The sequence below is a fragment of the Ostrinia nubilalis genome, chromosome 17 (genome assembly GCF_963855985.1).
Source record: "Ostrinia nubilalis chromosome 17, ilOstNubi1.1, whole genome shotgun sequence".
Taxonomy (NCBI): Eukaryota; Metazoa; Arthropoda; class Insecta; order Lepidoptera; family Crambidae; genus Ostrinia; species Ostrinia nubilalis.
The window spans coordinates 963,942-979,526 of NC_087104.1; the positions used below are offsets into that span (position 1 = coordinate 963,942).

The window sequence follows — 15,585 nt, forward strand, 5'->3', positions numbered from 1 at the left end:
CCTGCCAGCAGGACTTAAAGTACTTCCGGTAGGACGCAAAATTAAAAGATCACAGTTTCGTAAGTATACATTGTACAAATTTCAAATTTACACGAAAAAATAGAGTGTTTCTCTCTCTTTCACCCAATAGTGCCCAAGATCGAAAAACGCGACTAACCGTTAGTCGGAGCCCGATGGCGCACGAGTATACACGGGGGCAGCGCGTTCGCGCTCGCGCGACACATTTTGACGCGCCGGGCGTGGAGTCGGCAACATTTTGGCGATAATATTATAATGAATGTGAAGTATTCCAGCCTAATCAAACATTTATCATTTATTTCTTGTTTTTGTTTTTAATTTGTTGTGTATTTGTAAGTGATAGGTGTAATTTCTAATACAAAGTGACGTACCAAAGTAATTAATTTAAAGTTCCTTATTATAGTTCCTATTAGTTAAGTTGAAAGAAGATAAACAAGTTTATAATATATTAAGAAAAGTAAAATACTGGTTAAACAAAATGATTCTACGACATGACTTTTTCTACACTAATATTATAAAGAGGAAAACTTTGTTTGTTTGTTTGGTTGTAATGAATACGCTCAAAAACTACTGGACCGTTTTTTAAAATTCTTTCAACATTCGAAAGCTACATTATCCACGATTAACATAGGCTAAATTTTATTTTGGAAAAATAGGGATCCGTAATTTTACGGAATATTTATGTAGATAATGTAGGCCACGCGCGCGAAGCCGCGGGCGGAAAGCTAGTATTTAATAAACACTAACCAAGTGTTTACTACTTCTGGTGAGGATGAGTTCAAATTTGAAGGTCACCGTACTGCTGGAAGGACCAGCAAGCAAACACGTACAAATTGCGTACTGCGGGCAGGACTTGCGATAATCTTCTGGCAGGACGTTTAGAACAAAAGACCAGTCCTTCCAGAAGAGCTTCCAGCAGGACAAAGCACCGGGCGATCTATCATTAATGAATGTAGGTAGGTGTAGGTACACAAGAGTTCAACGCTCTGGTGAATTAGTACCTAAACCTATGAAACTATCTTTTTGTTTTTTGTTTAGGCTTTATATCGATTCCAATCAACCCACGATGATGACTGAAATATAGCTGAATGTTGATATCCCCCACCTGTAACTATGTTGGTAAATATACCTACCTAGTTAAAAAGGGTGGTGACAACAATATCCGTCTCTCATACTTTTTGTGCAAAAGGTTAAAATAAGCTCACTGTGTTACTGCATTTATTTCTATTATACATATCAATTAGAATGTCCACTTTACATGTTAGCAGGTATTCAAATGTTAAGTGCCATAGTTTTTTTGCACTACATTATTCAGACAATATTACCTAATTTGATTTAAATTAAATTTTCTTATTTATGAAGAAAGCTAATTTTCAACAGAAAATGTGTTAAAGGAGATGAAATAATGGTAATTAAGATAAGTAGGAAAAAAGCATCTAGTTTGTCTGGAAGAGATCGCTTTATAATATATTAAGTCCGCCTAAATTATACCGTATCTTGTGTGTGCATGACAACAATAATTTTACTGAAAAAAAGCGAATGGCAAAGTTTTAGAATTATAAAACTTTGCCAAATAATAAATTGTGTTAATCATTAAACTAGCAGAGCTCATTTTGTTTTACTCTAATAAGGATGAAAAAAAATTATAATGAAATGATCTAGTGTTGCGATGAGTGGAGAAGGAGATTCTTCTCCACTCATCGCAACACTAGATATCATCAAGTTCGATTCACTTACATTTTATAACATTATTCGCATTCCTAGCTCGATTTGGCATAGAGTGAATGGCTGAATGATTTGGATTCGTCGGAATCGGAAAAAAAATTGTTGAATTGAATTTGACATTGACAGATGTGACAGCTGTGTGTTGTTGATTGTTGTGTATTTTGTTGTCCTCTGAATTATTTATGTCGTCTTTTTAATTTTAATTTAGGATTAATTTTAAATCTGAAAATGTCGCAACAACTAATTAATGAAAATAGCAAATATATATTGGAGTAAGTTCGATGACAAATAATTTTATAACCTCAACTTTCGTGGTATTTTGATGTTTACAAAATTTTCTTTCAGTTTATTTTCAGAACAGACTGTTGATTCGCAGAGCTTGGATTCAATATGTGTTCAAGTACAGAAGAGGTTTCCTAAAACTGAGCATTTCAACTGTAAGTTGCAATTTTCTATAGAACTTGCAAAGTTTTGTACTTAACACAGATTTTTGATTTAAATTTGTATTTACTTTATAGTTAGCTGCCCAGATTTATTTTTTTGAGTATTTGAGAATGAATCTTAAGTAGAAACAAACATTTTGAAGACAGTTTGAAGGGCATTCAACTATGAATTTTTAATAACAAATGTCATTTCAGTATGCCTCCTCCTATCGTCCCTTATCACCGGAGGCGACCTGTCCCTGCCCGGGCAGCGGGTGGTGGCGCTGGCGCTCCTCTACGACGTGTACAAGCAAGAGAACCCCTTCAGCGCGTTGTTCCTGCACCTTCTAGAAGGGAAACCTGGGCTGCTGCCGCTGGCGCCTCAGGAGAGGCTGTTCATTGGACAGCTGCATGGGTTCATTTCTATTAATATTAAGGATGTGAGTAGTAGAGAAATAAATATTTGTAGACTATTATTTTTTAAATTTGTAGAATATGTATTTGAAAATTATTATAGACACAATTATTAGTTATTTTCTCATTTTGGTAACATTATTATTATGATTTTACACATTTTCTTTTTCTTGGGATAGTTTATTTAGTATGTCATTTACCACTACTATATTCATCAGTTACCTTTTTGTCAAGAGGCTCCTTTTCTCCCACTACTGCATCCCATTCTTCATAAAATGAAAAGATTAGATTAAAAGATCATTTATTCACCGAGACAAGGTAATACAACAAGGTATGTAGATGTTACAATAGTTACAGCTCAGCTTATCTCACCAGCAAGCTAGTGTGTGATTATTACAGTTGAGAAATGAATGCTTCAAAACTTTTCAAGGTTTAGTGAATGAGGCTAAAATGAAATATTTAAAGCTGTATAGAAAATATCAGTACCAACTATTACAGTAGCACAATATCAAGGTCCTAGGCAAATGTTATCTTCTTTTCAGGTAATGAAGAAGTCAGCCAAGCAAGTGATGCTCTGTGAAGTGGCAACCAAAGACTTGGACTTTGATTACTCGCCGCTTCAGGCCATAGTGGCTGACCGCGTGGCCGAGATGAGTTCTATGGCGCGAGCCACCGCGCCCGCGCTCATCCCGCTCAGTGACGGGTGAGTATAGACTACAACAGTGGCCACCAAAGACTTGGACTTTGATTACTCGCCGCTTCAGGCCATAGTGGCTGACCGCGTGGCCGAGATGAGTTCTATGGCACGAGCCACCGCGACCGCGCTTATCCCGCTCAGTGACGGGTGAGTATAGACTACACCAGTGGCCACCAAAGACTTGGACTTTGATTACTCGCCGCTGCAGGCCATAGTGGCTGACCGCGTGGCCGAGATGAGTTCTATGGCGCGAGCTACCGCGCCCGCGCTCATTCCCCTTAGTGATGGGTATGTTGAAGACTAGCTGTTTACCTGGCGATTTTATAGCTGTAGGTGGAAAATAAGTAAATTCGCCACTGCAATGGGTATGCATTTTCACGTCTAGTTATAGGCTTCCATCCAATTTTGTCTCTAGACTTAGAAATAGAATGCAAGCTATTTGTGCCGTTTGCTAGTCGCAATCGCATCGCTGTGAAATCCCCTGATCACTAGTGTGAAAGTAACTATCCCAACTATGTTTATGATGCTGATATCGCTTGGAATGCCGGTGCGAACGCACGCGCTTTAAGTGATATTTCAGCACTGTTATAATGTTCAATATCCAAATGAAGTGTTAAGATGATTTTTCTAAAGATATCACAATTTATTTCCGTCCTTCCTTATCTTGCTGTTCCTGTATTTTATTGAAAAAGAGGCTGACAAAGGTGACTGAGTTTCTTCCGCCACTTCTTCTCAGCACCAACCCATATGTTGTCCCGAAGTGGTGGTAGGGCAAGCTATGTAGATTTGGGATTGGGACGTGTATAAGTGCCCTGGAAAGGGCCTATATACTGAACTAGCGGCCGCCCGCGACTTCGTTCGCGTGGAACCCGTTTTACCGCCTTCATCTATCTTACGCGGTTTAGATTTTTTCATACAAATGTTTTTTCCTGCTAACTGCCGTTCCTGTGGGAATTTTGCAATATCCTGTTGTAACTAAGCTTTAAGTTTACTAAGGTACCTGCATGCCAAATTTCAAACGTCTAACTTAAGCAGTTTAGATTTTTCATACAAAAGGATTTTCCCGCTAATTCCTGTTCCCGTGAGAATTTCGGGAATTCCTTTCTTAGTGCACCTCTACGGTACCTAAGCTACGTCCCTTCCAAATTTCAAGTGCCTACGTTTAGCCGTTTAGGCTGTGCGTTGATATGTCAATAAGTCAGTCAGTTTCTCCTTTTATATATTTAGATAAAATATTTGAATTTCCGCAGCCCGCCCAACCGCATCGCGCTGAAGGAGCTGCTCGAAGCACTAATGGCGCAAGAGTACGCGCCGCTGCACCGCACGCTGCAGGCCGCCGGGCCCGTGCCGCCGCCCGCCTTCCTGCTCGACCCCAAGGACATCCCCTTCGCGGACGAGGTGCGTTACATACGGGGCACTCGCGGACGAGGCGCGTTACATACGGGGCACTCGCGGGCGAGGCGCGTTACATCACAACCGCCTCGCCTGAAGGAGCTGCTCGAAGCACTAATGGCGCAAGAGTACGCGCCGCTGCACCGCACGCTGCAGGCCGCCGGGCCCGTGCCGCCGCCCGCCTTCCTGCTCGACCCCAAGGACATCCCCTTCGCGGACGAGGTGCGTTACATACGGGGCACTCGCGGGCGAGGCGCGTTACATACGGGGCACTCGCGGGCGAGGCGCGTTACATCACAACCGCCTCGCCTGAAGGAGCTGCTCGAAGCACTAATGGCGCAAGAGTACGCGCCGCTGCACCGCACGCTGCAGGCCGCCGGGCCCGTGCCGCCGCCCGCCTTCCTGCTCGACCCCAAGGACATCCCCTTCGCGGACGAGGTGCGTTACATACGGGGCACTCGCGGGCGAGGCGCGTTACATACGGGGCACTCAAGGGCGAGACGCGTTACATACGGGGCACTCACGGGCGAGGCGCGTTACATACGGGGCACTCACGGGCGAGGCGCGTTACATACGGGGTACTCACGGGCGAGACGCGTTACATACGGGGCACTCACGGGCGAGGCGCGTTACATACGGGGCACTCACGGGCGAGGCGCGTTACATACGGGGTACTCACGGGCGAGGCGCGTTACATACGGGGCACTCACGGGCGAAGTTCGCTTCAACTTAGAGCCGACAACCTCCCCAAAGGATGAAACCTTCACCAAATCTTCGGTACCTTTCATGGAAGATGTATGCTTTGATAGCGATCGGTTTTTCACAGAAAAGCTCTTGGCCTGCATCTCATCTATGGAAAGTGATGATCACCCAGGTACCTTTGTGTGACCGATGCCGCGATGTCACGATGTCTCACTCAAAGAAGAAGACCTTGCTTTTTAAGATATTGGCTCGATTTTTTAACATTCAATGTGCTAAAATCGAAAAGATGTTAAAAATTTACTTAGGTTAAAAAAATTATATTGCGCTTATAGTCTCCAATATTGAATGCTTGTTTTTCAATTTCTAGGGCGTATGGAAGAACTTAGTGAACCGGGGTGCATACGTGCCCCTTTACGACCCGGAATACGAAGGACTCACAGGCCTCAAGCCAGAGAAACTGGACAGAAGAACACATACACAGCCACAGCACAAACCTAAGGTATATTTTTCAAGTTGTTTATTTAAAATTTAATCTTATTTATTGATCAATTAAAACCGCTTCACATGATCTGCGGGATTACTCCGAAAAACGTTATCCTAAGTTTCAAATGTTGCCATCCCTCTCACGCAAAGCGAAATCCGAGCATGAGTGACCGTGACAAATAAAGGACGTAGCACACTTATCAACTCGGAAAGGGATCGTAACCGTGTGTCAACTCGAGGCGGTCAGTATTCTTTGCATGAAACTTCATACTGCAATACACACTTATCCGCATCGTAACGTAAATGCCTCGCCTCGCGATTGACACAGCGCGAAAGGCGATGACAGCTCGCGAAAGGCTATACAATGTTAATCCCTTTTCGAGTTGATAAGTCTGCTATCGCCCGTTTCCTATATTCAATCCTTGTCTAAATCCGGATTACAACTGTCAAATTGAATTCAGTTTTACATTATATTTCCAAAATGTTCGATGCATTTACACTTTAATATTGTTTAAATAGTCTTATAAACAATATAAAAATGTAAAAACATCAAAAACCGCAGATATTTTGGCCAAAACCATTTTAAAATTTGACAGTTGACAATCCAAATCCGTCCAATTTGGATTAGGATTGAATATAGAAATCCAGCATAAGACATTAAACTCGAAACTACGTAAACAGCGTTTCACAATAATCCTGCTGGTTGTAACAATACTGGCAAGTTAAAATATACTATTGGTAAAAAAATATAACTTTTTGTAGGAAGAAAAGAAAGAAAAACAACCAGAACCTGAGAAAAAGAGCGAAGAGAAGGAACCAGTTAACAGCACACAAGAGGCTAAGGAATTCACTCAGTTGGCGTTGAAGGGAGCTCTCAGCGTTCAACACCAACAAAGGCTACTGGCGTTGCTAGATCATGAGCCTAATCTAGTCTATGATATAGGAATCACACCACCACAGGTAACATAAAAGGCTAGCTTTTTAAATCAAAATTAGAATACAGTGTGTGATTATAATATCTTAGTCAAAGGGTTCATATGCACCTCATTAATATTACTAAACGGTACTGATTCATTACCATTATAAGTACCTGGATGCAAGCGGCGCAGGACCGGTCTTTGTGGAAATCCTTGGGGGAGGCCTTTGTCCAGCAGTGGACGTCTTTCGGCTGAAACGAACGAACAAACTGATTCATACCTCAACCTTTCGATATTGCGAGATAGCTGCTGAAACATTACAAAACTCTTCTACCAATGTTTTTTTTATAGATTTTTTGTTTCATATTTATAGTGGTAGGTTTCAGGTCAAGCTACCTCCCATAGCAGTTTCATTCACCCATTCTGAGACACCCTGTATGTATACTGTGGCACGTGAGCGGGAGTTGATATTCCACTGGTCAGCATATTTTAGTTACATTTTGAAAATTATAAATAACTTGAAAAAATCGAACTGCCTAAGGCGGGAATTGAACCCACGACCTTCCGCTTGCCGGGCGACTGCTCTTCCAACTGAGCTACTTAGACACTGGATGAACCCGTCGAAATTTTCAAGTGTAATACGCTGTTACGGCCAGCGTTTGTTTCATCAATGTTGGGTATACCTACCCTTAAACATCTAACAGAATTATTTAGTTGCATTATCGCATGGTGTTACAACTGTATAACACTCCACATACAGGGTGGAAACGTTAAGTGATCTCACTCGATTATTTCTAAACTATACAAGATATCGAAAAACTGATTACTGATTCTGAAAGTGCTTCACAAGCTCTTTCAAACGGTACCAATAATAGGTTACATAATAAACTGGATCTATCCGAAAATTCAATGTTTGCAGCTTCCATACATTTTGTAAAACCACATAATATTAAAAAATAAACAAGATATTCAAAAACTGGTAATTGATCCTAAAAGTGCTTCACGAGCTCTATCCAACGGTACCAATAATAGGTTACAAAATAAAGTGGATCCATCCGAAAATTCAATGTTTCCAGCTTCCATACATTTAGTACAGCCACAGTCATGGCATTCATGTCTTGATAATATTATAGCAAGTAAAGCCTAAAACCAATGTTTTCAAAGAATAATTTTAAATAAAATTGCAATTTACAAGTTCATTTTAAGTGTTTATTAATTAATAAAAAAAACTTAATACTTTTAATATTGTTTGGCTGGCATACATTTAGTATGGAGGCTGGAAACATTTAATTTTTTGATAGATCCAGTTAATTCTGTAACCTATTATTAGTTCCGTTGGATAGAACTAGTGAAGCACTTTTAGGATCAGTAACCAGCTTTTCGATATCTTGTATAGTTCAGAAATAATCGAATGAGATCACTTATCGTTTCCACCCTGTATACTGTGAATGTTGATGTCAGTACTACAATACATACAGCAAAGAGTTGGTATTCACACGCGTGTCTTATTCAAGTGTTTTCCGTATTGGTAAACCATCAATCACCATGTCACATTGATATTATTAATATTATCGGCCGTTTGGTGTAGTGGTTCGAAACGGACTACTATTCCGGAGGTTACGGGTTCGATTCCCGCACAGTACAAACATTTGTTTGTATTGGACTGGGTGTTTCTATGTATAAAATGTCCAAGGATATTTTTTTTTTTTTTTTTATGCTAGACAAGGCAAATATTTGACCGCAATCGCACCTGGTGTTAAGTGTGATGCAGTCTAGGATGGTACATATCTGCCCTGTAAGTGCCTATTCACTCTCGCCTTGAAAACGCCCGGATTATAGTGTTCAGGAAATACAGCAGCAGGCAGCGAATTCCAGTCCCTAGCTGTTCGCATTATAAAGGAGTCGTCGAAACGCTTAGTGCGAGCTGGTGGAATGTCGACAATGTAGGGATGGTACGCTAGCCTGCGTCTGGTTCCCCGGTGATGAAAGGGGGCTGGTGGAATTAGGTTGTATAATTCCTTCGCACATTTATTATTTATTATCCTCCCCAGCTGCCAGACCTAGTGGAGAACAACCCGATGGTGGCGATCTCAGTGCTGCTGAAGCTTATCAACTCGGCACATATCACCGAGTACTTTACTGTGCTAGTCAACATGGAGATGTCGCTGCACTCCATGGAGGTCGTCAACAGGTCAGTAGAGAAGTAGGAGGTCAGGGGGCTTATAGTATGAGTTTATTTAGACTGATTGCCAAAATTTTAAATCAGGTGAAACCACTTTTGACTGATAAGTAGTTTAGATCAGGGTTTCCTAATTTTTTTTTGCCAAGGAACCCTAATTGATTATACTTTTCCTAGCGGAACCCCCGTACTACTCCGCCCGCACGCCCTGCCCCTCCCTTGTGCGTAAACAAGTCGGTGCGAGCGAACAACGTCGGTCACGAAACGTGGGATAATATTTTTTACGGAACCCTTGCGGCCTTTCCACGGAACCCCAGGGTTCCGCGGACCACCATTCGGGAACCGCTGGTTTAGATAAACGTCCTTGGTAGACTAATCATCTTGGCGATTATGAGTTTTATTTCATTCACATATTTAATTTTGTAATGAGCCGATTTTAATCGGCATATTTTGCCGAATAGTCGTCACTAGTCGGCCGACTGCAAATGATGCCGAATAGTCGGCTTTCCCGACTAGTCGGCGACTAGTCGGCCCATCTCTAGTTTATATCAAACGTCTTCCACTAGTAACTGCGTAAAAAAATGACATGAAATGTATGACAGATTGTACAGCGACCCTAGCAAATTCAAGAACTAAAATCTTCAAAGATTTTTTTGACGCGCTTGATGACGTTTGTTGTAAACTCACACTAAGCCCTCAGGTCAGTAGTAGGAGAGAGAGGTAAAGAGTCTGTGAACTGTCTTTTAGGTCAATCTTATTTGAATTTTTGTGACTTCCATAAGTGAAAATTTTATACTATTTGCATTCGTCAGCGGGCTAGAAATAGTGTAAAGTGGTAACCCGAAAGCATGTCATATTCGGCATCTACTGTCTGTCTAACTCTAAACATCTTCTGAGCTTATGTTGTGGCCCGTTTCTTATTTGGAACCAAAGTAGTCTTAAGTTGGAACCAAATAAATGTTTTTCTTTCTTTCTTTTCTTATTTCGTGCATATTTATTTCTTTATTTAGGTGCGTTAGTTCAGTGAAAGCAAGGTACGATTGCCAAAACCTTATCGAGATTTTGCTCTATTGGATTTTGAATCCTTTAAATAAGAACATAAGGTTCATAATCTTAAAATTAATTTGCCTTTTAATGGTAGGTTGACGACGTCAGTGGACTTACCAGTGGACTTCGTGTACCTATATATCAGCAACTGCATCTCGACGTGCGAGACCATCCGCGACCGCTACATGCAGAACCGCCTTGTGCGCCTCGTCTGCGTGTTCCTGCAGTCGCTCATCCGGAACAAGATCATCAACGTGAAGGTAGGCTTCGTCATCATCATCACATCTCCACGCGAGACCATCCGCGACCGCTACATGCAGAACCGCCTCGTGCGCCTCGTCTGCGTGTTCCTGCAGTCGCTCATCCGGAACAAGATCATCAACGTGAAGGTAGGCTTCGTCATCATCATCATCACATCTCCACGCGAGACCATCCGCGACCGCTACATGCAGAACCGCCTCGTGCGCCTCGTCTGCGTGTTCCTGCAGTCGCTCATCCGGAACAAGATCATCAACGTGAAGGTAGGCTTCGTCATCATCATCACATCTCCACGCGAGACCATCCGCGACCGCTACATGCAGAACCTCCTCGTGCGCCTCGTCTGCGTGTTCCTGCAGTCGCTCATCCGGAACAAGATCATCAACGTGAAGGTACGCGGCATCATTACATCGTCATCATCATTTCGGCTAATTACTATCCACGACAGCCGCGAATCCAGCCCTCAAAAAAGGTTTTTTGGTCACACAGAAATGCCATTTATTTTGCCCATTATAGTGAATTCGCGCCTGACCCACTACTGAACCTAATCCTTCCCCAACTAATGCCAAACTGGAGGATCTTTCACTTTTTTCAACTAGCCACTGCCAACCATCTTCTTAAGACCTTAGATCCACCACACACGATGGAGGTTTCGTTTGACTTGGAGTAGAGATTTTTCTCTCTGGTTTTTGCGTTGCCCCGTGCGTGCCACATTTGTAAAAGACGTCAAAAGACAATCTAATGACCAGATTTCTCGCAGAAAACTAACAATGAACCACCGTAGGATATGAATGTAGGTAGCTAGCAATCCTTAATAGAGCACTTTTGACTCCAATTTGTAACCGCCTTCCCAATTCTTCCAGGAAATATTCATCGAAGTGGAAGCGTTCTGCATAGAGTTCAGCAGGATCCGGGAAGCGGCCGCTCTCTTCCGACTGCTGAAGCAGCTGGACTCTGGAGACGCTCTCACGCACAAAGAGCCCAAGGAAAACTAGCGACATCGCACCAAGATCTTCTATCGGACGCGGTAGTGGCATACCCTAGTAGGAGCCGAAAATACTCACCCATAGTCCAGAATAGTGGAAAGTCGGCAGTATTAACAGAACAATCAATAGCAATATTTTTGTACCATAGTCAAATACCCAATGCAGTCTAGGCTGGTACCTAGTAAGTGCCTTCACTCTTGCCTTGACAAAACCATGGTGAGCGGAAGATTTTATCAATAAGCGAGTTTCAGTCCCTATCCGTTTGCATCCAAAATAGGATAGTGATATGCTGGAGTATCGCGTTTTTAAATATCTTCAAAGAAAAAGCCGTCCTCCTTGATGGAGAGAAGGTGCAATTCAGCTAATCACGCATAATGGTTACACTCAATCTCAACTTTCATAATACAGGAGAATTAATTGTATCGAAATCTATGTAGATTAATTTTATACAAATCGGCTCGTGTGCTCGTGTGAACGTTGGCGTAACTATGTATTTATTTTATTAGAAACATAAATTCTTGATTTTTGTACATAATAAAGATGGTCTTGCAATGATTGTACTACAAACAAGATGATGACACAAATGTGATTTTTTGTATCCTAAAATTGTTTAAATATCAATCAACAATTTATGTATTTTGATTGATATTCCAAAGTACCTAATATCTGCCTTAGTAAGTAAAGATTTGTCAGAAAGTAAACTATTCTTTATTGATAATGAATTTAAGGCACTACTTAATTGACTTGTGCTGAGAATATTTCCTTGATAAATCTTTACAGAAAATTATTCTTATAAGACCGTGAAGGTCGATTAAGAATTTGCGGGTAGTCTTTTAAAACGAATGCAATCTTCCCATGCTAAGCAAAAGAAAAGATTAGAACTAAAATATTCTTCCAGAGTAGGGCTATGTTTTCTTCTTCTGATAAAATAGTCTAATGTTATATAAAAAATATCTAATAGATTGTATTGATAAACTACTTGTCCAATTGTAATATTTAATAACAAATGTAGTCAATATTGTTGAAACTTGGAATTTTAATTCGAGTAATTTTGCTGAAGTTATAATTTACTTAATCGAAATTGTTCACTATAAATCAATTAATTTTAGAAAATAGTGACGTTCAGATTCAGATTGATATTTTATTTATGAGGAATCGCGTTTTATTTGTTGCTTTTAAATGTGTTTCAAACTACCCTCAAGCCCTCATGTATACCACCTACTTACTCGACTTAGAAATTTAATTACCTATTAAAGTTTATTCAAAACTATACTTTTGGTGTGTGGCTAAAACAATGATTCGTACGAGTCAAAACCTTTAGAATATAATGTGGTATGTATGATTTGTCTCCCTTACTCATGACAGCATCAGTTTATGAGAGAGTGAGACAGATAGAGAGGATAACCATGTCCACATCATGGCTTTTATTTCCACTTGCAAGGGGTAATTTTTCAATTTCTACATATTTTGTATCTAAAGATTAACTTTGACGATTTTATGTAGACAAGCATTTTCAATAATATGAAGTTTATTTTGCAGCTAAAAGTTATTGAAAATTTTAAATCTACCCCATAATAGTCTAAGACTTAGAAAAGTATTTTTCTGCATGTAACATAACGTTAGAAACTAGTTTTTTTTTCCTTGTTTTTTGGCATTTGCGGACAGGTGCCTCAGACTATACATTTTTATTGCAAAATGGCATCTATTACAGCTACAACCCAGTCAAGTTAACTGCGCACAGCTCACCTCCCCCCATTTGTTCGTCTAGTAGACTCTAGAGCGTCGATGTGACGTCACGCCAAGTGCGCAGTTAACTTGACCGGGTTGTACATGCCATTGTTTTAGTTGATATTGTGCTATTGTCTGCACAAATTATGTAACTAATTGTATAATAACTATCGCCTGTCCAAATTCTTATTATTATTGACCTGAATTTGTAAAGCATAATCTAATTTCTTTTATCTGAACATTCTGAAGCGTGTTTATTAGCAATTCCTGTAAGACTTTTACATCTTATGTAAGAAAATTGAGTTTTGTATTGTTAAAACTTAAGTTACTGATCTCTTTTTCAGTTGTGTGTATGAAATCTTGTAAGGAAGCCAGTTGTAACTGTAAATAGGGCAAAAATTAAAGCTTCCTTCACTTCCTATTATGAGCAATATTTATTAGTGTAGCTTTTTTACCATCTCACAATAAATGATAATATTTGTTCTCAAATCTATCTTATTATTTTATTGATAACATTCAATGAATGAACAATGAAAAAAAGTATCAGTGGAAAAATTTTATTCCCATACCAAACTGTATACATACAACTACATTGAACTCAAATTTAATTCTAACTCAAGATGGCACGAAGCATCTTGTAAACTAACTAGCACCTCCCAAAACCTTTCTGATATCATTGTCAGCGGCTACGTCTAGGGGCGTACAGTCATCTTCATCTTTTAGCATAGAAGCACCAGCATCTACAAGAATTTGTGTAGATTTCAAATGGCCACAGGATGCTGCGTAATGTAAGGCGGTCTGACCAGATTCATCTACAGCATCAAGAACACATCCACCCTTTATAGCAGCTCTTAAAGCGTCAGTAGCATCCCTGTCAGCTGCCCAGTGCAGGGCTGTTAAACCATCATCATCTCTTTCATGCCTTAACTCTGGATTTTGGGATAACAACTCTGCTATACGATCTCCGCAGTTCTCCCGCGCCGCTTCAAGCAAGCTCAGCTCATTTTGAATTAAATCTGGCTCTGGAGAGTATCGTAATGATGACACGGCGACCCATGCCTCTTTTGGCCCTGGTTGCTGTGACATGCCTGCTTCAGACCAATCTGGATCAAGTTTTTGCAGAAGATCAACATACTTTTGTTTTGCCACTTCAGTGGGCATGTCACCAAGGGATCTCCAAGCTTCCCATTTCCGGCGACCTCGGCCATCTAGCCAACCTGGCTTTGGGGTGTTGCATTTGCCTTCCAGGCCTTGCTTATAAAGTCCATAGAGCTCCAGAAGCTGGTTGTTGTCAAGTCTGCTTGTAATCTTCCGTAAGTGGTCGGCTGCATCACTGAATGCCTTGTCTAGAGGTGACTGGTCATCATCAGAAAAGTCTGAATCGGGATATTCTGGAAGAGCTTCTGCCATTTCTAATGTACTACACTACTGCTAACTAATTATTTTGAACTTGAACAACCAGATTTAGGCCTTCCAGGGTGTGCACCTGCTTGTTGGTGGCATCTGCTGCTGCCGACGGGCTCACGAACTCTATGAAACCGTAACCTTTACTGAGGCCAGTGGAACGATCGAATACTACTCTAGCAGTTTGCACTGGTCCAAATTGAGCAAAATATTCTCTTAACTGTCTGTGACCTACGGTCCACGGTAGGTTGCCTATGTACAGGCGAGCCGCTCTAGCCGTGCTGGCCATAACCTACGCAGAAACTATTTCGAGTAAGTGCAAAGATCGCTCGCCGATTAGGGCTCTGTAGTCTACACCGGAGCTCTCACTCAACGAGTCCAAGTCTAGTAGAGCGCCTTTCAGTCCCCACTTCTTCAGCAAAGCCTCGATGGACCAATCAGCACTGCGTTCCTGGTAAGCACACAAAAATCTAGCGTCAGTGCCGTCTAGAAGGTAGGCTACAGTTGACAACACTTCTTCGAACTGAGAAGGCTCGTAAAAACAGTCTGAAGCTAACAACAGGTCAACAGGGCGCAAATTGTGAACTTCGGTGAGAAATAGACCCCAAGCGAGGCCTAAAATTTGCAGGTCACGTCCGGGGACTAGACCGTTGGCCTCGCAACACGCTGAGAGATGCCTGAGCGATCTCGGAAGTGCGACGGAGTCGGTGAGCGTGACTCGTGCGCCACACTTGGCTGCCAGTAACCCCGGAAGACCTGTGCCGCAGCCGAGCTCCAGCACGCGCAATCCACGCAAATGACGACGCTGCGTCCACAAATACCAGGCGAGAAGAGGCGCAGAAGGCCACGTGTAAAAGGAGTAGCCGGCGGAGAGCAACTCCGGAATTATTATCTCCAAGTATTCACCTCGAGTGTCGCCGTTGGACAATGATTTGCCCCGAAACACAAACTTCTTCAATTGACCACTAACAGGGCGACCATCGCTCATTGCATAAGCATTTCTTGATAAAAATTTACGAAATCGCCAAAATCGGACCGAGGTTTTCAGAAATTTTGACAGCTTGAGTAATCATTGCCAGTATATAAAATACAATTTCCCTGATTTAATTATTTGCTTGTCACATGTATTTAATTAGCTTCAATAAAATTATTCATCAATTTCATAGGTACTGCATAACTTCCACATAATTATATTGTAATTATAAATTTACTT

General features: G+C 41.3%; 3 protein-coding genes across 3 annotated transcripts; 1 reads left to right on the forward strand and 2 right to left on the reverse strand.

Moving 5' to 3' along the window:
* The first annotated feature begins 1,870 nt into the window (after positions 1-1,870).
* LOC135080183 (CCR4-NOT transcription complex subunit 11) lies at positions 1,871-13,457 on the forward strand. Its single transcript, XM_063974865.1, has 10 exons — positions 1,871-2,015; positions 2,089-2,180; positions 2,382-2,605; positions 3,122-3,282; positions 4,527-5,106; positions 5,738-5,869; positions 6,616-6,813; positions 8,822-8,961; positions 10,091-10,256; positions 11,118-13,457. The coding sequence occupies exons 1-10, from the start codon at positions 1,972-1,974 to the stop codon at positions 11,247-11,249; spliced, it is 1,869 nt and encodes a 622-aa protein (XP_063830935.1). The 5' UTR covers positions 1,871-1,971; the 3' UTR covers positions 11,250-13,457.
* Positions 13,458-13,511: 54 nt separating this feature from the next.
* Positions 13,512-15,448, reverse strand: LOC135079813 (acyl-CoA-binding domain-containing protein 6-like). Its single transcript, XM_063974427.1, has 2 exons — positions 14,728-15,448; positions 13,512-14,393 (listed from the first exon to the last, which is right to left on the reverse strand). Exons 1-2 carry the CDS (start codon positions 15,358-15,360, stop codon positions 13,611-13,613), a joined length of 1,416 nt encoding a protein of 471 aa, XP_063830497.1. The 5' UTR covers positions 15,361-15,448; the 3' UTR covers positions 13,512-13,610.
* Positions 14,382-14,751, reverse strand: LOC135079812 (SRA stem-loop-interacting RNA-binding protein, mitochondrial-like). The gene has a single exon (XM_063974426.1). It carries the CDS (start codon positions 14,659-14,661, stop codon positions 14,404-14,406), a length of 258 nt encoding a protein of 85 aa, XP_063830496.1. The 5' UTR covers positions 14,662-14,751; the 3' UTR covers positions 14,382-14,403.
* Positions 15,449-15,585: the final 137 nt, after the last annotated feature.

Bases quoted from the DNA above. Each gene is read 5' to 3' on its own strand.
- LOC135080183 (XM_063974865.1), top strand. From the start codon at position 1,972: ATGTCGCAACAACTAATTAATGAAAATAGCAAATATATATTGGA. The intron at 6,814-8,821 runs GTAACATAAAAG...TATCCTCCCCAG, and splicing joins TAGGAATCACACCACCACAG to CTGCCAGACCTAGTGGAGAA. The intron at 8,962-10,090 runs GTCAGTAGAGAA...TTTTAATGGTAG, and splicing joins TCCATGGAGGTCGTCAACAG to GTTGACGACGTCAGTGGACT.
- LOC135079812 (XM_063974426.1), bottom strand. From the start codon at position 14,661: ATGGCCAGCACGGCTAGAGCGGCTCGCCTGTACATAGGCAACCTACCG.
- LOC135079813 (XM_063974427.1), bottom strand. From the start codon at position 15,360: ATGAGCGATGGTCGCCCTGTTAGTGGTCAATTGAAGAAGTTTGTGTTT. The intron at 14,394-14,727 runs GTAGACTACAGA...AGTTAGCAGTAG, and splicing joins CGTTGAGTGAGAGCTCCGGT to TGTAGTACATTAGAAATGGC.